This window comes from Quercus robur, chromosome 10 (genome assembly GCF_932294415.1).
Source record: "Quercus robur chromosome 10, dhQueRobu3.1, whole genome shotgun sequence".
Classification (NCBI taxonomy): domain Eukaryota; kingdom Viridiplantae; phylum Streptophyta; class Magnoliopsida; order Fagales; family Fagaceae; genus Quercus; species Quercus robur.
Window position 1 is genome coordinate 52,638,710 of NC_065543.1, and position 23,248 is coordinate 52,661,957.

Here is a 23,248-nt window from a genome sequence, read left to right on the forward strand (position 1 = left end):
AACAATGGGCCTGGGGCCCCGCACGAAGCCCAATCATGACGCAAAGAGAAAAGGGGGACCAAAAGACTTCTGGCCCAATCCTGTTGAGCCCAATTTGTTTTAAAAGACGTCCGAGGAGGAATGTCTTCTCAGACGCACAAATATGGGCCCAATGTGAGTCCCCTTCACAGTGAAGAACCATCCCAGACAAATGTGGGTAGTAGGATGAGCCTCACATAGCAGGAAAGAGGAAAATGTAAGACGTCCAAGGAGAAGCCACAACTGCCGCATTAAATGCAAGGAAGCTACTTTTTCAGCCGCATTAATGTGGAGAAGACAGACGAACAGTGTTACATTGGCCAGTGCAACTCACAGAAAGATAAGGAAGATGTCCGATGGGACAGACACTCAAGTGAAGGTCCAGATGGTTAACAAGTGTAAGGTCCTTATCAATTTAAGGAGGCTATATAAGAGAAGGAAATCCCCATGAAGAGGGGATCGGAGAATTTAGAGAAAAGAGAGAGAGAGAGAGGTTAAAGAATTCTGTAGTCTGGAACTAGAGCAAGAGGTGCACCTATACGTCTCCTCGGACCGGTATCCTGTGAACTTAAATGGAATATTCTCACGTTCAGACTGTTGCATGGCATATAACTAACTGACATTCACTTCGTCCAGCCCTAGTTCTGTAACCCGCTCTCTACAAATTCATTGTCTAGGGATTTTTGGGCCAGAACCACTTACTTGTTGGGTCTAGGCCCCAAAAACCGCCCCTACAGATAGTATTTAGTTAATTTTGGAATGGGCTAATTTAAATATGGGAGAAACTTTAAGGGTAAAGTTGTAATTTTGATCCCAATATATTTTGGAACAAGTGGTCCACAATGCTCCCATCAACACAACCCCTTTCTCTTATCACCATACGTATGCCCCTTCTCTCTATTGCTCTATTTTCCTATCTCACTCAACCACCGAAGCCCACACAAATACACACTCTAGCTCCCTCTATTTCTCTCACTCCCTCACCGGTAAACCAGCCATCCACCACCACGTTTGGCGGATTTCACTGAAGAACCCCATTAGAAACCCCATACGCTCCATTCTCTCAAAGCTTTAAAGGTAAAACTCTTAATTGTTTGGTAGCTTTTCAGGTTTTTCTAAGATTTCTTTCTAATCTAAGCTACATGAGTGGTATACATGTGATTGAGTACATGGGTTTTTGAATTGGTGGATTTATTTGTTAAATGGTTAAGGGCTTTTACAAATGATGATCATTTGGGGTTTCTTCATGGTTAAAAACTTGGGTTTCCTTGAGCAAATCGTATGAGTTGATTTTGTGAAAGTTTGAGGTCGATTTTTTTTTTTTTTTCGTAAGAGTGTTAACTTTGAATTTCTGAAATTGGAGTGTGAGCATGTGCTTTGTTTTTGCATACCTAGTGTTTGATAAGTTGTTTATATGAGATTTTGGGTTTGATTCCTTGTTCTTAATATGCTTTAAATCTGGTGGTTTTAATGTGGGTGAATTCTCAAATAATTTGGGCTAGTCTTACAACTATAGCAATTTTCTAAAGCTGTCATGACAAATTTGAGTCAGCCTCAAAATGCATGATTTTTAATAAATTACAGAAAAATCATTTTGGGCTAAATTTTCTGTGGTACATTGTATACATATAGGGGAATGTTCCTTTAAAGTTTTGAATTAATCGAATAACGTTTCATTGACAAAACAATTTTTACAAATGGCTGCCCTATTATGTACTGAATCTGAAAGTAAGACTAAAACGTTGAGAAATTGTGGAATTAATCCCATACCTCGATTGATCTTATCTTGGCTTAAATATACTATTTAGTACTCAAAGAGATTCATGAGTATGTTATTTTATCTTATGATGCACATTTTTGCGATAGTGAATTTAAAATGTTTTGGTTGTATAAGCACTATGAGTTTCTTGAATGCTTGTTTGGTTCCTGCTTGGGAAGGGTACTTGTGTTATGATGGGCAAGCTAGACTTTAGGGCCTTTGGTTTGATTTTAGGGTATTGTTACGATTTATGGAGATAAGTGTGATCGTACTTTGTGAAAGACCTTGTTATTGATAGGATTGATCATTATGTTTCTAGGTTCCGATATTCTTGGTGATGGACCTAGTAACTAGATTAGTTGATTTTGTGGTGCCCAGTTGAGGTAAAATTGGTTGGCCTTCCGAGGCAAATAGCTTTTTAATGGGATTTTGAAAAATAACCATGTTATATACATGTTTTTGGGTTGGACACGCTTTTGGAAACTACCAATGGAAATTATATTTTCCTAAAAACTATTGTGTCGTAACCTTAATATATATATATATATATATATATATATATGATTATATATGGAAATGTATCATATTTGGTATTGCATTCGGGGAAATGCATGAATTGTTGATATGGAAAAATGAGCATATTTTATTTAATCTTTGATAAGAAAATCATTGATTTTATGGTGTATTGAAAAATTTATAGATGCTTATCTTGTCTTGTATTATTTGGGAAATTGATAGAAAATCTCTTGACAAGAATGAAGTTGAAAACCTTACAAACTTTGTAGAAGTTATATTATTTAAGGTTTTCTGAAACTACTTGGATATGAACTATGTGTTTCAAAGTAATGTAACTTGCAAGCTTATGTGCTTTTAATATCATGCCATGTGTGATCTCTCGGTGATCACCCGATTTGGTTTCAGTAGTCTTTGTGACAACGGAATCAAATCCAGGTCAGTGCCCTTTCACTTTGGATGACGCATTGTTCCTTGCTGTCCATGGGGGGAAGAGGTTCCTTGCTTGTGTGTGGGTGAGGTTGCTGCCCATGGAGCCAAGAGACCACATGCAAAAGAGGTCCTATTTGATGTGCTCTCTCTGTTGCCCATGGGGGGAGAGAAAAACCTTGAGGGTATGGGTGAGACTGCTGTCCATGGGGCCAAGAGTCTGCATATTAGAGAGGACAATATCATGCCAGTTGTGAATGGGTGGATCCCCTGACTAGTTTATGTGATAGTATGGTATATTTATGATAAATTACCGTATGTTAGATTTTATGGCTTTGGAAATTATATTGTTAGTGCTCACAGATTATAGTATATAGTTTCAAGGTATTTACTTTGAGAAATTTTGTGTTTCATTATTAAATCATTCTTGTCATATATTTATTATTGAAAATGAAACTTGCATTTCCCCAACTCCCATTAAATATGCTACTTATTGGGCTTTAGCTCATCCTACTCTCCAACAGTTTTTCAGATAAATTATCTATACCTCGGGCATGGAGCTTGTTTTATTGGTGGTGATTGGAGCATTATGGTAAGTGAGAGATTTATGCTATGATTGGTTGGTGACTCAATCTTGCAAAGTTCAATGAGATCATAATCAATTCGATTGGAGGTTGGATACTTCAAGTCTGTTAGCCTTGGGTCAGTTGGGTGTGGTAGGCCTAGATTTTCTATTGAGGTTGCATACCTTAGAGAGGATCATGACTTTGTGTTTATTTTATTTGGAACGTTAGATTGTTAAGTGTATTTGGAGACACATGATTGTTAGATTGGCTGAGTTATTCTTACGAATGTGATTATAGGTTAATTTCAATTAAAAAAAGGAAAAAAATAAATAAAATCATAGGTCGATAGTGCCTGTATGAACTGTTTACTATTGTGAAATTTGGTTGGGCTTGCTAAATTGGTGAGTTACTTGCTTGACTAGGATTAGGAAGTTCTAGTGCATTGCTTGGATACGTATGCTATTTTGTGGATCCATTAGGGTTTTATTACATGTGGGGTTTGTTGACTTGGGCTGGGATTGATAGGTAAGATGATGTTTTTTCTCTGGTTTATTGTGGATGCATGCCCCTCATTGTGTTCTTCATGGATACATGATCATTTTTCTTCATTTTCTGCTTTCTTGTTTGATCATGTGACTTGGGCACAAACATGTGCAAGTGAGCACATTTTTGTCATCATGAATGTCCAATCACTTATAGCATGTGTCTCATTGTTGTTGCTCATTTTAATTTTGAACAATTTTTAAATCCATAGATCATTGTACCTACTATGTGTTGTATTTGTTCGGTTATAAATTATAGAATTCCTTTGGGGGCCCGAAGGCACGTCCAATCTCTATAAGTGTGGGGTGGTGGGTAAGGCCAGTGGCGGAGCCACACACAAAGGTGGGGGGGCTAAAATTTTAAAAAATTAATTTATAGTATGTATATTATTTACATTTTAAAAAAGGTAACCTGTAAAAATTGAAGTTGACCCCCCCAAATTTTGAGTTATTTCAATGGTGCTCTTAAAAAAAAAGAAATTATATTAAAATCATATAATTTAAGAGGTTTGACAAATTAAACTATGCAGAAAATGATAAATTTTTGTACATGTCTAATAGAAGAAATACATGACTTTTATATACTCATTAAAATTTAGAAAATGATAAATTCTCTTAGTAAATTAATTTATATACATGTGTGTGTAGAGGTTTGTCTTAACTAATATATTAGCATCACAATTTGGCCCCCCCAAATCAAAATTTCTGGCTCCGCCCCTGGGTAAGGCCATGGGTTCATATCTTGTTGGGTATGTTAGTTAATTACCAAGAAAAAAAAATCCTTTTTTATTTATTAATTCCTAATGCCATTTGCATTTTTTGTTTCTTAGGCATGCCCATTATCAGACTGGAAATGCACCACTAGCATTAGTTTGGAAGGATGAGAATTGTAGTCAATATGTCATTGACACAGATAGCAAAGGACAGGTTCCAAGCCAACAACAGGTATCTCGTCACTGAGTTCTGTCCTATTGCATTGCAGTCTCTAAAACTTAAGAAGTTTGGACATGGACTATTGTGTTGTGTTATGCAAAGCATCAGATGTTTAAAATGTGTGCTGAACAGATATTTTCATGACAACTTTTGGGGTTGTCTGTGTTACTTTGCATTCACTTTGTTTATGGCAATAATTTTTTCCTTAAGTATTAAAATCGTTATTTTGCTTTTCTCTGTTGTTTTCTATTCCATGTTTCATGTTATATAAGGGCATGATTTTTCCACAAAACAAAACAGGGTACGCCACATGGCCTAGTGGTATGTCTGGCTCCTTGTGGTGTGAACCTGGGTTTGAAACCCCTGCAGCTCAAATTACATATCGCTTCATGCAAAAAAAAAAAAAAAAAAAAAAAGTCAACCAAACAGGAGATGATAGATATTAAACTCAATACTATTCTCATATGTATATAATGTTGAACTAATGTTGTTTTGATATCATATTGTTTGTCAGAGTAGAGATCTGTGTACTTTGAAATTCAAAATCCTTGATGTCCTTCTCTCAGCATTCCATTATTAGATGCTTGGATACATAAAAATGTCATATAGTGAACATTAATTAAGAGTTGGTCACATTGAAATTTGAACAGCTAAATTCATGGTGTGGATCAAAGGTACCCATCCACGATCTCTAAACAGGCAACGAATTATAAAACACTCTTTTCATGAATCCAAACCGATCAAATTTGATGATTTCTATGATCAGTAAATGACTATATGTATGATGAACAGATATTTCTAATAAATATTATCATTTAAATTTGTGTAAAATTATGTGATTACTATTGTAGATTTTTTTTTTTTTTTTTTTTAAATTATCTTTGTATAAGGTAAAAGAAGAAGATGGTAGTTTCTGTATCCATCCTTAAATGATTGCTGGTTGTAAAAATAGATAATGAAGTTTGCAGAAGTATTTCTGTGTCTTTGTTTAGTATATCAACATCAATTTATAAACTTGATTTTCCTTTGACTATTATTGCAGGATGGTGCATTGATAATTCGAAAGCCATAAGCAGTATTTTGCTCTTTACTTCCTGGCATGGAAGCGAGATGTGGATTCGAGTTTTGGCTTAGGGACTCTCACTGAGAATGGTTCCAAAGTTTCAGCTTTCTTAAATCGATGAAGACCAGCTCTTCCATACATTTTTTTTTTTTCTTTTTAAATTTTCTAAATTCCCTAAGAGTTTGATAAAAGAAATCCCCCACAATAATACTAATATATTTGATTTGAGATGCAATTTCAGCATAAGCATCTAACACACTACAAAACCCAGAAATTTCAAACTCCAATACATGTTATACACATAAGAATTGCATGGTGGTTGTCTATCAATCTCCAGGCCCTTGGAAATATGACATCGCCTTAAAGAGAGAGCCTTTCAATATGTTGTAATTTATAAATATTACTTGGAAGATGTACCAAATGGTTTTCGAGGAGTAAGTTCTTGAGTCCAATGAGATTTGCAAATGACGAAAGCAACTCACAAATACCAGTGGAGTGTAGTGCTAAATATTGTAAACATTCCATTTCTTGAGAAAAATGGGGGAACTTCTTGAGGCTTGAGCAGCTTGTAAGTGTTAAAGATGCAAGGGATTTCATCATGAAACAACTTGGAAGAATTTGAAGTTTAGTGCAATTGCTGAGTTCCTATACTTCAAGCTTTTCAAGACGCCCAATGGAGTCATGAACCACCATTCGTTAAAAGATAATTCAGTTCAACAACAAACAAAAAATTTCCAGTAAATTCAACCTAAAAACACTGAGAACCCAATGTTGGTGTGGGAACGTGTTCCAAACACTCTATACATTGTTGTGAATCCCACATTGGTTAGGAGAGAACTCACTTATGTTTTTATATGTCGTTGTAAGCCACCGATGATATCTTAAGATAGTAGACTTTTACAGGTAAATGCTTTCGCTGATTCTACAACAATATTGTGAGATCGTTCTATCAAATCAACAACGACCAAGTCTATGTCCCAAAATTTTGGGATTGACTATGGATTCTCAAGAGACTGAAAAAAAATAAGTGGATTGCAATTGATGTTAAGCACTAAATAACCCCAATTCAGATTGCTTCACACTACACCAATTGTATGAAGTACTCACATGTAACAAAATCATTTTTTTAAAAGCTTTTTTAGTAGGTACTATACAATTATCAGACAGAAAAATACTAAAATTAACCTTTCATTGAAAGTTGTGAATTTTTTTTAGCTTAATTAGTAAAATCTTTTATCATTAAGTGCTCGTTTGGATAGCACTTAAGTGCTGCGTCTGCGTTTCCATGCGTTTCCTCAGTTTTTTTTTTTTTTTTTTTTTTTTCTTTTCAGCCGCAATGGTTGACCCAGTCTTCTGTGAACAGTGCACTTGTGCACTGTTCATGGGTCCCACAAACTCCACTTTTTATCAACTTTTTCATTACAAATGGGTCCCACAGCACTATTCACACATTAAAAAATTATTTTGCTACAGTATTTTCAGTTTTCAATTTTCAGTTTCAGCAAAATAAGTTCTATTCAAACAGACCCTAAATATGAAATTTGTGGTTCGAATCCTGGCCTATACAAAAAACCAATTGGTATATCCATATGTTGAAATTCTATCATGTATTTCACAAAAAAAGAAAAAAAAAGACATTAACTGAAAATTTATGGTCCATAGTTAACGAACTTGACTGAAAAATGTTGACGAAAAAGTATACTCTCAATTTAAAATGAATCAATTTTATAATTAAGATTAAATATTACAAATATAAACACTAAAATCTTAACCGTAAAAATAGACCAAGCTAAGATTACATTTACTATGATAATAACAAAAACATTTCAGAAAAGCAAACAACTATTTTACTCTAGTCCCATGAACTACTGCCGCCAATCAATATGTTTGAAAAGAACTATTTTTAAGACAAGAAAGAGGATCAACTAGAACAATTCCATTAATTATTCTGTAGTTAATAAATCTGACATCTAGTTTGGTTCAGTGAAATAACTATGGTTTCTCTCATCTGGTTTGGAATATAACATGTATACCTTTGCCTATAGCAGTGAGATTTTTATTTATTTATTTATTTTATTTTTATTTTAAACTATTGCTTCAGGAACAAACATTTTACACTACAAGTCCTAATGTACATTTTGCACATATAATGTCCACACTTTCACACTAGGTGTCCACATTTTACACATGATGAGACAAAATGTGTATGAAGTGTGTATAAAAGGAGTATAAGACAATCAAAGCCCTTTATTTTTTCGTCACTTCACAACCATGAATACCACCATTACCAACACCATCATCAAAATAAAAAACGCTCCTGCACATGATTTCTTTATGGTTTTCTTTTTACTTTTCTTTTACTCTGGGAGTACAAGCAAAATGGCCAAACAAATAGTGCATGTCATCAATGGTTAATTCTTTTTCTCTTCTTTCTGCCATTTAGATGTTGATAGATTATAGCTTCTATGAGTGAGTTCTTAGTTCCAATATAATGTACACATGCCAAGAGCTTGTAATTCAACTGACACTTTCTGATATTCCCAATAGAGACGTCCAGGGTTCAAATCCTCCCTCCCCAACCATCAAATATATATATATATATATATATATATATATATATATATTTGTGTGTGTGTGTGTGCGTGTGCGCGTGTGTGGGAACAAATTTTAGTCATGAGCTTTCTGGAAAGGTTTACTACAGTGATGGCATAAATTTGTCAAAATTCATTATCTATTATATCAAAGGTTGACTATGTTGAACCAGTCAGTCACCAGATTAAACTTCCCATTCAATCTGCAGAAGGGGTGCTTTTGGTGAATTGATAATTTGATATCCCTTACTATGAAGTAAATTCTTGGGTCATAGTTCCCAAGGAAACACACACAAACAAAGTTCATAACTTTACGTCTTTCTCAATTAAAGTAATTTGGCCACTTTCATTCATCACACAGCATATATAGTGAAATCTAATAAAATAAAAACAGATTTGAGATCAAATCATACCACAGTATCTCATGCATATCATATACTACACCACATTGGTTTCTTGGGATAAATGCCTGGTTGAGGTCTCATCCTGAAAGGAAGATGATAAAGAATATTTAGATAACCACATTTGCACTTTGAAAAATATTTTGGAATGAATAAACAAAAAATTACGGATGACACTAACCATGTTAGACAACTGGTCTCTTATAGAGTACATGGAACTCAACATCGCCTCTAGAGTATCTTGAGCCAATTGGAACTTCACATCCAATTCTCCTGAGTGAGACTGTGCATCATTTTGAAGCTGCAAAATGAGTAGTAACAGTCAATAGTCGCATAATCACACAGACTATTGAACATATTTTTTGTCTTACACTTCCAGTAAGTGTCTATCTAATGTTTATTTCTCATAATCATTCTCAAATTACAAACTAAAGGACACTCATTCTAAGTTCATTCACCACTAAAAATTCAAATGTAAGAGATACTCTTCAGATACCTTCAAATTGATAACAGCCACAAGGTCTACTGATTCAGCATCCTGATTTGTCATATCCCATGTCATTGCCTTCAACCGGGGCAAAGTAACCTAGACATTGTCCGTTCAGAAATAAAGTCAGATTCTTGTGTGTTACCTAGTAGATCAGTGAGGTTGTGTATACCATAATCAAATTTCTAACCTGATCCTTGAGTAAATCGTCCCGCCATTCTAGTTGAAACTTTGTAGCAGAAGCGTCAATAGTCTTTGTAGTTCAGGCAATACTTCTGTAGGAAACAGTTTATGAATGTCATCCTTGCTGAGATTCTCATAAACAAACCTACGGATCAACATGCAAAGACATACCAAAAGCTGCAATATAGAACATCAGAATTATAACCCACACCAGGTGGAATTCGCTAAGAAAGCCTATACCACTTAGAAAACTTGAATCACCTTTTAAGTAGATAGTGATAATATAACATGTAATGTAGATGAACACATTCAAAATGGCTGCTTTATACAAAGCAACCTTGTATCATTTTACGCATGTTTAGTCAAAAGATAATTTAGTTCAACAACAAACAGGAAAATTCCAAATTGAACCTAAAAACACTGGGTACCCAACACCAAAATTTTGGGATCAACTATGGATCCATAACAGACCATGAACAAAAAAAAAAAGTAGATTGCAAATGAAGTTAAGCACTGAATAAGTGAATAATCATGACTGAATTCACATTGCTTCACACAAATGGAATGAAGTACTCGCATGTAACAGATAGAAAGGAATAAAAAAGTCTTTATTAAGTTTAAACATTCAGAACCATTCCTTTCAAGCTTTTTCTAGTAGCTACTATACACATTTCCCATTCAATTATCAGAAAAACACTCAAATTAACCTTTCATTGAAATTTCAGAGTTCTTCTAAGACCACAACTTTTGTCAAGAGACTATGAATGATTGCCTATCAAAGACCCACAACTTCAGCTACTGTCACATTAGTACATTGTCATGTCATTTAGATAGGAAGAAATAAAATTTTAACAGTAAAATAGACCAAGCTAAGAATTTTTTTTTATTACATTCACCATGACAATAACAGCAACATGTTAGAAAAACAACACAGAAATTACAAGACAAGATTTTCAGTTAAATTGAATAGGCGTGTGTACTAGGTGATACATACAGGGTCGATGTCGGAATCGTTCTCAAGCTGGAGCATGTCGCGGACGATGTCGCGGTCGGCGGCGTCGAGACCGGTCTTGCGTGTTCTCCAGAGGGATTGGAGAATGTATTCTACTGACTCTTTCGAATTCCACCTCATCAATAGCGGCAAGTGACCCCACAAACTACGCTCCATTCTCTCTGCTGTGTCTTCCTCAACAAAACAACGCAACTCCCTGTTCAAAATTTTCACTTGAATTCGAAGTTAAAACCTTGTTGGCACTAGAAGTAGAAGTGAAAAGCTGCGAGTGAGAGAGAATTTCCCATGTTCCACTTCCAGTTCCTTCCACCAGCTATTGCGCCTCTGTGCTTTTTACCATTGAAACCGCTTGACTAACTGGAAGCGATTAGAAAGGGTCAGTTGTTTCATTTTTGGGTTTTGGTGGGTTGGACTGTGAGTTGGGGTTCAATTGGGTTCAAGATGATTCTTTAAATTTGCTAAAGATTGGATTGGGCTGGGCTTGGCTAATGATATGGATCCAGTGAGATTGGTTTGGCAAAGATCTGATGGGGTTGATACTTAATTATTACTAATTTATTTGGAAAAAAAGAGTTTCTATCATGCTCCAATCTACTATATGGCAATTGAAAAGATTATTCACCTGCAATTTTAGTTATATAACATTTTTTAATGAATTATGTAACTTGTTTAAATAATACATATAGACAGTCTTATAAATTGTCATGTAGTGAGTTGGAGGAGATTCCTCCAAATTGATTTAGAGTTAAGTTTTGTAAAAATTGATAAACAGTATCGGTGAAAATTTAAATAAATTCAAATCAAATATCCAAATGATCAATATAGACAAAGACAAACATCATTGAACCTAATTCGTTGGTTCTTCAAGAACACAACCAAAACCTTAGCTCAACATTTCCCAACAAGTCATCAACACTGTCTTGGGGCATCTTTTGGCCACAAAATCATTCCCCACATTAAGCTTACACTCCTACGGTTGATCAGGAACACTTCCACAACTATTCAATCATCGTTAATCGTATTGGATAAGAAGTGTTTTTAAACATGTTTTATGTTATGTTTTAGTCTTAAAAAGTGTATGTAACATCTACATAATAAAACTAACTTCGACCGAGTAAAGTGATAAATTTTTAGTTAGGGGCTTAGCCAAGTGAAGTATAGGCCTAATATCGTGTGGTTAATAGTAATTTTTCACCCAAAAAAGGAAAAAGAAAAATTATTACAGCGATACTAAAAAAGATTTTGAAATCGACATCTGGTTGACATGACAATTACTAGTAGCGGTTTCCTTTTACTTTCCAAATTAACCTAAAAAGAAAAAGAAAGAGAGAGAGAGAAGAGGTTCACGGACGAATAAGGTGGAATCAGAACAAAATGTCACCACACGATCTCCGCCGTCCGTTCAAGCGAGCAGCGATCTCCGATCCCAACACCAAGCTCGCTGCTTAGCCTCTTTCCTCTACCCCCACTCCGACCCCGAACAACCCGAACCCGAAACCACACCCGAACCCGAACCCTCGACTCTCCGAAAGAGCTCGAAACTGAAAGGCGCCGAAGCTCGTTGCCTAGTTGCCATATTATTGTACCTACTCTATGTTTTATTTGATCGGCACTTCCAAACTCCATAAGTATGGGGTGGTGGCCCCAAGGCTGTGGGTTCATTTCTTGTTAGGAACAATAGGTATCTTGTCACTGAGTTCTGTCCTATTGCATTTGCAGTCTTTAAAACTTAAGAAGTTTGGACATGGACTATTGTGTTGTGTCATGCAAAGCATCAGATGTTTAAAATGTGCTCTGAACAGATATTTTCATGACACCTTTTGGGATTGTCTGTGTAACTCCGCATTCACTTTGTTTATTGCAATAATCTTTTCCTTCGGTATTAAAATCGTCATTTTTCTTTCTCTGTTGTTTTCTATTGCATGTTTCATATTATATAATGGGCATGATCTTTCCGCGAAACAAAACAGGGTACACCACATGGCCTACTGGTATGTCTGGCTCCTTGTGGTGTGAACCTGGGTTTGAACCCCCTGGGGCTCAAATTACCTATTGCTGCATGCAAAAAAAAAAAGAAAATGTCAGAACCAAACATGGCATGATAGACATTAAAGTCAATTCTATTCTAATATGCATATAATGTTGAACTGATATTGTTTGTTATAAAACAGAGTAGAGATATGCATACTTTGAAATACAAACTCCTTGATGTCCTTCTCACAGCATTCAATTATTAGATGCTTGGATACATAAAAATGTCATATAGTGAACATTAATTAAAACTTGGTCACATTGAAATTTGAACAGCCAAATTCATGGTGTGGATCAAAGGTATTGGTTGGACGGGCTGCCTAGGGAGTTTGAAATTTTAGCCACATGTTAATCTCAGCCATTTAGTTTATACCTTCTTCTGCCCTGCTACGTTGCTTCATACTAAAATGGGTATCATTGATACCATCCTTTCGCTGGTGATATATATATATAAGTTGACTTGGGTTTTGTTCTTTTACCATTTATCTTTAAGTTACTGCTCTGTGATAAGAAATTAATTTGTACCAGCAGTCTGGTGAATGAATTCTGATAAACAGTTCTCAAAATTGGAATATGCATCATGCTAGATGATGACCATCAATGTTCTTTTGAAAGTTTGATCTTGTGGACTAGGTTGAAGAAAATGCCATATAGAAATGTAGACTTCATGGCTAAAAAGATCTTTACATGTCTTCATAAAGCCTGTTGATATGTAAAATGTCTCTAGAGATGTTTACTTATATTAAAAAAAAAAATGTCTCTAGAGATGTATTGTAGTTATTTGTAAAAAAGATGGTTATATATTGTAAGTAGCCGATTATTTATTCATTCTTTGGATCAGGTAGTTTTGGAGCTACAAGATAATGGGAACTTGTCTACTTCAGATGATCCTCCTGTGGTATTTGGCTGCTTGGATTGGGCCTTTATAGATCAGGTTTGTTTATTATAGACTTCAAAATAATGATTAACCATGCTGTAAAATGTGATGAGTGTTGGTGTCAACTGATTCAAATGATTGTTGGTATATACTAAGCTACTGTGATGCATCCTATAAATAGACTAGAAAATTATATGCATATTTACTCGAGTGAATTGCTTTATTTTGTTAAGTGGCATTTTTCTTTTGGTGGGTTTAACAAGCCGATTCCTTACTATGCAGTATATACATATTAAATTTCTCCAATTTTCCAGACAGAGTCACGTTTCGGGAATCTTCTGCGATTTGCTATCGGTGATGGAGAATTGAATTTTGTGGATGGGAAGCTTGAGAAGGCTGATATACATTATCTTGGCAAGCCCAATCGAGCACGTGCTTTTGCAGATAGTTACTCCAAGGTTAGTAGAATTTATACATTTATCTATGTTCTTAACTGGTTAAAGTAGATACATGCAAAGAGAATGCCATATAATTTGTATAAGCAGTATCTTTTAACCCTGAAGGGAGTTGGGATAGTTTCATGACTGACCCGTTTAAGGTAGGTTAAGGGTATCTGCATTGATGGATGCACGGGGAAGGTCCATGTTGCTGTTGTCCTGTTAAGCTTACCTATGCCCTTGTAGTGTCATAAAATTGGGTTCCAATTAAAAGAAAAGAAAAGAAAAGAACAGAATATTTCCTTATTGTATACTGATTAAAAGATGAGAGAAAATTATTTGCTTGCCCTCCTGTGTGATTTGAAGTTGGCACTCATTCCTCCTGTTGGGGTTGTAAATGCCACTATATGTGCAAAGTTAGTGTCTATGTTTTTTTTAAGTTAGTTTCCTGTGCTCTGTGTCTCCTTGCCTTCACATTTTTGACAATCTGACCATATTCATATGAAGCGGTTTCTTAAAAAGGCTTTCTCTTTTAATCGTTTTGTCGTTTACACTTGCAGGTTATGTTCCAGTATATTGCTCGGCATTCTCCTCTAAGAATTGATGATCTGCTAGCATCTATTAACTCATTAAGTGATCAAGAAAACAAACCTTCTGATGTGGAGATGGTTGGTTGATGGTGATTGTCAATGATAGCGATACGAGATTCATTCCTTGGCCTTTGCCTATTATATAGCAAGCTATATATTATGTATGGGATCATTTTGTTGCTTCGTTCTCCCAAAGGCCACTTACCGCAGGAATCATACATGTGTGGAAATGTGAAGAATTTTGCCAATTTAAAGGAGCTGTATTTTGGCAGTGTAAAAAGACTTACGGACAGGATAATAGAGGATTATTTCCCATTGTATAATTCATAGGTCAAATGGGTGTGAACCAAAAATGAAAAAGAAAGGAGAAAAAAAATTTCCTTTTTGTGAAAGAGTTTTGGATATAACAATTGCTTTTTAATTAGAGCACTATCATCAAGTGTGCTAAATGCCAAATATTTGGCATTTGGCACACCAAACAACAAAAATAGGCCCTCATGAGGTGTGCCAAATGCCAAAAAATTTGGCACACCGCTACAGTACCGTCTCAAATATGAGACAGTACGGACTCATGTGCTATAATTTTTTTTCCATATTTTATTCTCTTCTCTCTCTCCGCAGCTCAGTTCTCTCTCTTTCTCTGCTCTCTGGTCTCCGTCTCTCCTCTCCATCTCTCCGTCTCTATGCCTCTTTCTCTCTCTCTCTCTCTTTTTTTTTTTTTTTCCCTGAGAAGGTGATTCCGATCTCAGTTTCATTTTCTTTATCTTTCCGTCTCGACGCCTCTTTCTCTCTCTCTTTTTTTTTTTTTTTCCTGAGAAGGCGATTCCGATCTGAACCTCTGCTCACCGATTGAAACTCGCCGATCTGAAGCTCTGCTCGCCCAGGAGTGGTCGCCGATCTTTGCTCGTCGTCCTCCACAGTCGCCGTTCTTTGCTCGTCGTCCTCCACAGCTCTTGCCGTCGATCTCGTTGCCGATGGTTGGTTGAATTTGGTCATCGTCCTCCACAGCTCTTGCCGCCGATCTCGTTGTCGATGGTTGGTTGAATTTGGTCATTGATTGATCTGTTGGGTTTGGGTTTTGTTGAAGATTTTGAGTTATTTTTTTTATTTTTTTTTTGGTTGAGGTTTTTGGAGTTGAAATTTGTTGGAGGATCTGATGATTGTGGTTGTTGTGGCGGTGGTTGTAGCGGTGGCTGTTGGACCCGGTGGTGACTGGGCTGTGCATTTGTATTTTTGCTGTGTTTTGGATAAATATATTATTTTAATGTGTAGGAAATATTATTTTAATGTATAGAATTGAAGTATAGAACATCTGATAAATGATATGTTGTAAAATGATGTTCTAAAATGATAAAGTGGGTTTTTGGTGTGTTAAAATGACATTTTTTCTGAGAGAGTTAATGAGAATGCTCTTAGGGTCTGTTTGGATACAACTTATTTTTGCTGAAACTGAAAACTGAAAACTAAAAACTGAAAACACTGTAGCAAAATAATTTTTAAATGTGTAAATAGTACCGTGGGACCCATTTTTAATTAAAATTTGGGTAAAAAAAGATGTTTGTGGGTCCCATGAACAGTACACAGGACCCACAAACAGTGCCATTTCAGATCAATATGTGGCCGTCCAAGTACTAGTGGGTCCCGTGCCCCCACGTGAAACCAACTTTAGGTAAAAAAAAAAAAAAAAAAAAAAAAAAAAAAAAGAAAAAAAAGGAGAAAACGTGAATGAGAAAAACGCAACGTGAATAAGCTGAATACAAACATACACTTAGAATCAACAATTCAACATCCTCTCCCTGGGATTTTTTTGTATTATATTCTAATTAATAAAAGGTGATTTGACAACAATATTAATTTTGGAAGAGAACACAATCAACGGGACAAGGAGGTATCACTGATGATTTTTCTTACACTTTTTTTTCTTCTTTGGAACTTTTCAATATTGGTCCAGTGTCAGTTCCAGTCATTGCTTTGAGTTATATGTCTTGGCACAGCAGCCAGTATGATAAAAAGCTATTGAGTCTCTAATAACAACAAAATAAAAAATCATAATTTCTATTGCTTTAACAATTCTTGCTGACAACGTTACATCAATGGAAGGATTGACACTTATGGCATAAGTTTCCTAAAAAATAATATAAAAAAAAAATAAGATTTTTTTTTTTCTGGTTACAAAAAAGGAGAAGAACTTAAGATACAATTCAAGAGGCCAAAGTGGTTGGTTCACAACTGTTATGAACACAGGCCAAGACATCTTTGTATTCCCTTGAGATGGTGAAGGAATCATACACCTTCTCATCGTGACTTTTCTTGTACTCGAAGAGGAGAGAAGAGCAATTAAATGCTGTTAGTTTGACAAAGCCCCAGTCATAGTCTCTGTAAATGCTCCAATTAGGTATTGCTGTGGTGAATTCTGATAAGTGGCTACCTCCTCCTCCAACGACAACATGGATTGTTCCATTCGTGGTGCCTGAGTAACGTGATTTGTCTGAATTAACGCATTGATTCTGCATAGCTAGCATTGAAAACAAATAATTAGAAAAATGGCATGGAAATTATCTCAAACTCGATACTGCTTAATGGTAAAGTATGATTGGCTTAACATATTTAACAGTGCAGTTGGGAATTGCTTAAAGTGTAAATTTGGAAATAAGGAGTAAAGTATCCTCAAAAAGACCAGCTATAGCTAGTACTTTAAGAACTTCTCTAATGCAGCGAAGACATTAATAGTTCAAGATGGAATGCAGCCTCGAATGATGGTATGGCATGAGTTGCATATATTGCTAAATAACTCGTAGTGAAATTTCTGAATTGCATATTAATGTGTTCTTGACAAAAAAAGCTACACATACATGGATGAAGCCACGGAATGTAATCATGTTTGCATGTAATTCATAGAACCTCTCTGTATATATTTTACTAGCCATACCTAGTATATGGGGCATGTTCTTTCATAGTTATGGACATGGCCATAAAATGCAATGTCTACCCTGTACTTCTGCCATAGCTTTTGCAAGCTTTCCCTTCCTATTGGCTCTTCAAATGATCCTTCCTGGGCATACCAACTATTTGAGGAATATACAAGAACACGATGAGCAGCAAAGATTAACCACGGTTGTTTCCTTCTATCTGCGGATGCAAGGCAATGCTCAATGAACTTGTACTGTTCTGTTCCCTCCCTCCAGTCATGCTCACTGTCAGCTATACAGAAGTGGAACATGCCATAATCTGTTGCATAACTGCACATTTAATTAAAATTTTGATATCTCAAATCAAAATTATCTGCTTAATAGAGAACAAAGGAATGGTGGATAAAATGAACCAAACTGATGTGTGGGACAAGGTATGACAGGAATTCAACTCCCCTCCTTATCAGTCTAACCAAACACACCTACAATTCTCGTAGGAACTGGCTATATAAAAATAGACAATAACAATGCTTTGCAAATTTAAATGCCTCAGGAGAATTTGTGTGTGCTGGCACATTTCAATTCTCACACATATCAATATGCCATAAAGGAAAATATGGCTTTGCTCCAAAACATGTGAACCTTAACTTGAGGAAACCAACTGTTGTTAGCTGCTAGGGGTTTGTTCTAAAGCACCAAGTAATGCATATATATATATATGTGTGTGTGTGTGTATTATTGAGAAGGGAGGTTATCCATGTATGTGTGCGTGTGCCTTCCTACATTGTTGAGCCTCATCCTAATATTTCAACATTCTTAGAAATGCGTAAGATAACTTGAAAAATTCATATTCAATTTACCAGAACTTGGCTCTGTTCTCAGCAGGAAAGTAGAACATGGTCTCAGCAAGCACACTGCATTCCCCACCTGAATCCATAATTTCATAGAAGGATCCGCTATTTGGCCAATCACGTTCATGATTACCACTGTAAGATCAAATACAAGATATGTTAACCAATATCATCAAGTAATAAATAAAAAAAATCTAATTTTAGGTGTCAATATACGGACACAAATAATGAACATTTTGTACAAACCTTGCAACCATATATGGGACAGTTGATGCAATGGGCTCCACCTATGATGTGAATTGGTGCCATTGTGAGATGTATCCATTTGCATAAGCAAGATATCCTATATGAAAAACTATGTCAATGTGTTTCAAGTCCTTGATGAGTTGGTCAGTAGTATTCAGTGCACCTGGCTAATAATCACTGTACTCATTTGAACCATCACGCTTAGCCTGAAAGATACAAGAACAGATGAACATTACTTTTTGCCATCTATAATGTGCAAGAAACTCAATTTAGCTAACAACACAGACACGCATAATTGCAAGGGAAGGGCTTGCATTTGAGTCTTAAACTCCAAATATGGGTTCTTAAGCACCTCCTTAGAGCGAGTTCCATTCTAGTTCAAAAACCAGCAAATGACATCTTTCAGAAACTTCTTTTCCACCCATTTTGCAAATTGTCAATATATCATCTGGTGTCCATTTATTTCTTTTTTATATATATATATATTTCTAATCTATTGATTCTATTTGCAAAATGTACAATGAATGTAGAGCTATCAAGGTTGGCAGATTGATTCAAGGTGTAAGCTTAATCTAGTCCTTTGTCTTGGTATATGAATAGTTAAAAGCACATTTAATCATTCTGTATTAGCTATAGTCTAAATGGGAATCAAGAGGTTTTTCTATAGATTTTGGAAGCACAGAATGAATATATGTATACAGATTCATTGGAATCTGTAGCAAATATCATGGATTTTAATCTACCTGGTACCCTGGTCCTAGTACTCAAAGCTAGACACTAATGAGTCAGGGAGTAGAACAGATGTTTGCATTTTATTGAAGCTTCCTCAAGTAAATCCCAAAGGTAACCAACTTTCAAAATCAAGTAAAAGAATGATAATGCATAGTGTTAAATATTAGCATCGCGATGTGTTATACCATGTTGTGTATGCTAGAATGGATGCGGAAGAGGAAGCATATAATAGGAACACCGAGAACACGAGGGTTACGTGATTCAGCCTTGACGGCCTACATCCACGGAGGAATCCCTTAAGGGCTACATCTTTATTGTGTATAAGAGTGTAGTACAATAACCTCCTGTGTTACAATGAACTCTAACATGAGTATATATAGGCGACTAAACCCTAGACTACTAGTACAAGCAGGACTGGGCTTGGGCCTATTACATTGGGCTAATATGTCTAATATATATCTCTAACACCCTCCCTCAAACTCAAGGCGGAAGCTTGATGAAAACTTGAGGTTGGATAAGCATGAGAAGATCACTTGAAGATACCTTGAAGAATGCCTTTAAAGAAACCACAATGAAAAATGTGCCAATTGTCCAATTTCGGAGCTTCAAATGAAGAAACGGAGGCCAAAATTGGAATCTACGCGAAAAACTGAGCAAGATAGGCCCTTTTGGAAATTTTGATTTTTGGTCAAAAGTCAACGCAAAAAAGTCAAAGTCAACTGGTCCAGGTCAAAGTCAACAGTCAAAGTGCTCATGGGTCAGATCCGGGTCGGGTCGGTCCGGGTCAACGGTCAGCTAGGTGACGTGGTGCTGACGGGACGACACTGCTGACGTGGCTGATGACGTGTCGCTGACGTGTACTAGGGCTGACGTGGCCGTGCTTGCGTGGCTGCTGACGTGGATTAATGACGTCATCATATGACGTCAGATGACATCAGCAGAATTGTCGGCGCGTGGCAGGAGCGTGCACTGTTCACCGGCGCGTGACGGAGCAACTAGAAACCCAGGTGGCGCGTGGTAGCGCGTGCAGCTTCGAATGACCACCATATTTTTAGGTTAAGTAGATCGGTGGACGAGGAGGCCGACTGGGCGGCGCGTGCGCCCAGAATACGATCTAGAAGTCAGGATTCTATGGCGGCGCGTGGGAGATTTTCCAGAGGTACGGAGGCGCGTGGAGGCGCGTGGAAAGGCTTCGGGTGATCGGATTTCTGGGTTTTGGTCGCGGGAGATCTTGGAGCACGTCTGTGTTGTTGGTTTCATCAGGCGAAGCTTGAAGTTGCATAGATCTGAGATTGATGTCACGGGTTTGCTTGAGTTTGTGGATCTTGGACACAGCACTGCGCCACGGTGGCTTCGAGATGCCGTGGAGTCTAGATCCAGCAGAGAAGCATGCGTGACTTCTGATGGTGATGTGCATGTGATATTCTTCTTTGCTTGCTAGAGATGTTTTGTTTTATGCCAAGAACGAAGTTTGGCTCTGATACCCTGTTAAATATTAGCATCGCGATGTGTTATACCATGTTGTGTATGCTAGAATGGATGCGGAAGAGGAAGCATATAATAGGAACACCGAGAACACGAGGGTTACGTGGTTCAGCCTTGACGACCTACATCCACGGAGGAATCCCTTAAGGGCTACATCTTTATTGTGTATAAGAGTGTAGTACAATAACCTCCTGTGTTACAATGAACCCTAACATGAGTATATATAGGCGATTAAACCCTAGACTACTAGTACAAGCAGGACTGGGCTTGGGCCTATTACATTGGGCTAATATGTCTAATATATATCTCTAACACATAGAAGGAGAAGCAGCATGACCATGTGATTTCAATCCTAAAACCCAGATGATAAGACGATCCTCCAATTAGGTCAATTTAGGGCATATAATGATATACGTTGCCTACGGCCTCAAGAATTTATTATGTGGGATATAATGAAATATAGAGTGTCTCAAGGCAGTAAAGAATAATCTAATCAAATCAATAACCCGAAGATAGTTATATGCACTAGGAAATTACTATGGTTGAAAGTATGAGCTCATATCTCATCACTTTTGCCTACATTTCTTGTGAGAAGCAAAGATCTTAGTAGATGTTTACATTAACAGATGTCTTGACATTGTAGTTGTAATTTTTGATGCCATGGATTTCTCCTTAGAAAAGGTGACCATTTCGTTCAATGTTTTTTTTCCTTGGATAATACTTAAAAATTCACTCCATCAATACTCAATGCTACCTTCCCCATGTCGCCAAATACCATTACACGTTGTAGGGAGTCCTGTCCAGGATATGGGGATGATTTGAAAGAATAGGATTTGCTCTAGATATATGAACCATTAGATAAGACATGGCCCATCCTGTAAGTGTACCTGAAATACCATCATAATAATCATTAGCAGATATTATCATCACTTAAAGGACACTTCAATTTCAGGGAAATGAATTATGTACATACACAGAGTTTCGCCACAAATTTATTAAAAAACTTGTGTGTATGAAACCAGGATCACGCCAGCCTACTGTCCGTGCAGGTGAACCTACAGAATAACAAGGAATTTTGGTTATGCAACACTTCATACCCCCTTATTGAACTATCATATTGCAATGAAGTCTATGCTTCAACAGTTTGTCCTTAAAGAGTGATAAGAACTCATGCACAACCAATATTTCAAGTGGTTGAAAAAAAAAAAAAAAAAATTTCAGTTGGGAAGAAGAAATAAGCAATTCTGACGATATATATTTTCATGAATTGGCAGGATTTTGAAGCATAAACGTTCTGTTATATTCTAATAAGGCATAGAAACGGGTACAATGAGGTAATATTTATTGAGAAGACTCTATTGGCTTTTCTTTGAAGGCAAAAGGAGATATCAGAGGACTTGGTTTGTCCTGAAATATTATAAGTTCCTCAAGAAACATGGTTCGTTAGCAATCTAGGAACAAGGAAGAGTGTACTTTAAATATGGAAGAATCTTGAAATTTTAAGGACTAAGAGTAAAATTTTTCAGAATCTGTCAAATCCTTCACTGAATTTCATTCTCAAATGCCACTAAAAACTGATGATTGAGTTGCGATAGTTTGGTAATTTAAGTGTTAAGTAATTAATCAAGGACTTTTGTCACAAATAGAAGCTTTCTCTGAGTTGGACTTTGAGTTTGGGTTCAATTGGGCTCAAGATGATTCTTTGATTTTGCTAAGCTTGGGGTTGGACAGGGCTTGACTAATCATATATATCCAGTGAGGATTGGTTTGGTAAAGATTTGATGGGGTTGATACTTGATTACTAATTTATTTAGAAAAAAGAGTTTAGCTTTTAAATATGTTTTGACCTATCATGCTCCAATTTACTATGTGGTAATTGAAGAGATTATTCACTTGCAATTTTAGTTATATAACTATTTTTTAATGAATTATGTGACTTGTTTAAAATATAGATAGTTTTATAAATTGTCACGTAATGAGTTGGAGGAGATTTCTCCAAAATGATTTAGAGTTAATATTTGTAAAAATTGATGAACAGTACTAGTGAAAATTTTAATAAATTCAAATCAAATATCAAAATAATCAGTATAAGTGAAGACAAACATTGTTGAACCTAATTCATTGGTTCTTCAAGAACAAAGCCAAGGCCTTGGCTTGACATTTCCCAACAAGTTGTCGACGCTACCTTGGGGCATCTTTTGGCCACAAAATTGTTCCTCACATTAAGCTTACACTCTCATGGTTGATCAGGAGCACTACCACTACTATTTAGTCATCGTTAATCGCATTAGACGAGAAGAGTTTTTAAATATATTTTATGTTATGTTTTAGTCTTAAAAAGGGTTCTTTTATCTAAAAATAGCGAGGTGGGTAACATTTACATAACAGAACCAACCTCTTGAGTGAGTAAAGTAACAAATTTTAAGTTAATGGTAAGCAAAGTGAAATTTGGGCCTAATGTTGGTTGGTTAATCCTGATTTTCCACCCAAAAAAAAAAAGTATTACAGCGATACTGAGAGGGATTTTTGAAAGTCAACACAACAACATAACAAAATAGCAAAACGACAACGGTTTCCTTTACTTTCCAAATTA

The 23,248-nt window shown here is 36.2% G+C and overlaps 3 protein-coding genes, 1 long non-coding RNA gene and 2 pseudogenes across 5 annotated transcripts in view; 3 read left to right on the forward strand and 3 right to left on the reverse strand.

Moving 5' to 3' along the window:
• Nucleotides 1–10,897, reverse strand: part of LOC126701962 (uncharacterized) — a 43,543-nt gene extending 32,646 nt beyond the window's left edge. Inside the window, exon 1 of the mRNA XM_050400444.1 lies at nt 10,808–10,897. The gene's annotated coding sequence lies outside the window, so the exon portion shown is untranslated. The remainder of the gene's footprint in view (nt 1–10,807) is intronic.
• Nucleotides 1–14,712, forward strand: part of LOC126701961 (uncharacterized) — a 41,583-nt pseudogene extending 26,871 nt beyond the window's left edge.
• LOC126701953 (uncharacterized) overlaps nt 1–23,248 on the forward strand; it is a 73,822-nt gene that overhangs the window by 34,804 nt on the left and 15,770 nt on the right. The window lies entirely within an intron of this gene.
• Nucleotides 885–3,120, forward strand: LOC126701967 (uncharacterized). Its single transcript, XR_007647596.1, has 2 exons — nt 885–1,095; nt 2,097–3,120. It is a non-coding gene; the product is annotated as an uncharacterized LOC126701967 (long non-coding RNA).
• Nucleotides 6,019–23,248, reverse strand: part of LOC126701963 (uncharacterized) — a 38,114-nt pseudogene continuing 20,884 nt past the window's right edge.
• On the reverse strand, nt 17,290–18,552 carry LOC126701964 (nucleotide pyrophosphatase/phosphodiesterase-like). Its single transcript, XM_050400446.1, has 3 exons — nt 18,439–18,552; nt 18,202–18,327; nt 17,290–17,671 (listed from the first exon to the last, which is right to left on the reverse strand). Exons 1-3 carry the CDS (start codon nt 18,447–18,449, stop codon nt 17,362–17,364), a joined length of 447 nt encoding a protein of 148 aa, XP_050256403.1. The 5' UTR covers nt 18,450–18,552; the 3' UTR covers nt 17,290–17,361.

Excerpts from the sequence above, each read along its gene's own strand:
- LOC126701964 (XM_050400446.1), bottom strand. Across the intron at positions 17,672-18,201 it reads GAGAACAGAGCCAAGTTCTG|TTATGCAACAGATTATGGCA; the intron begins GTAAATTGAATA and ends TTAAATGTGCAG.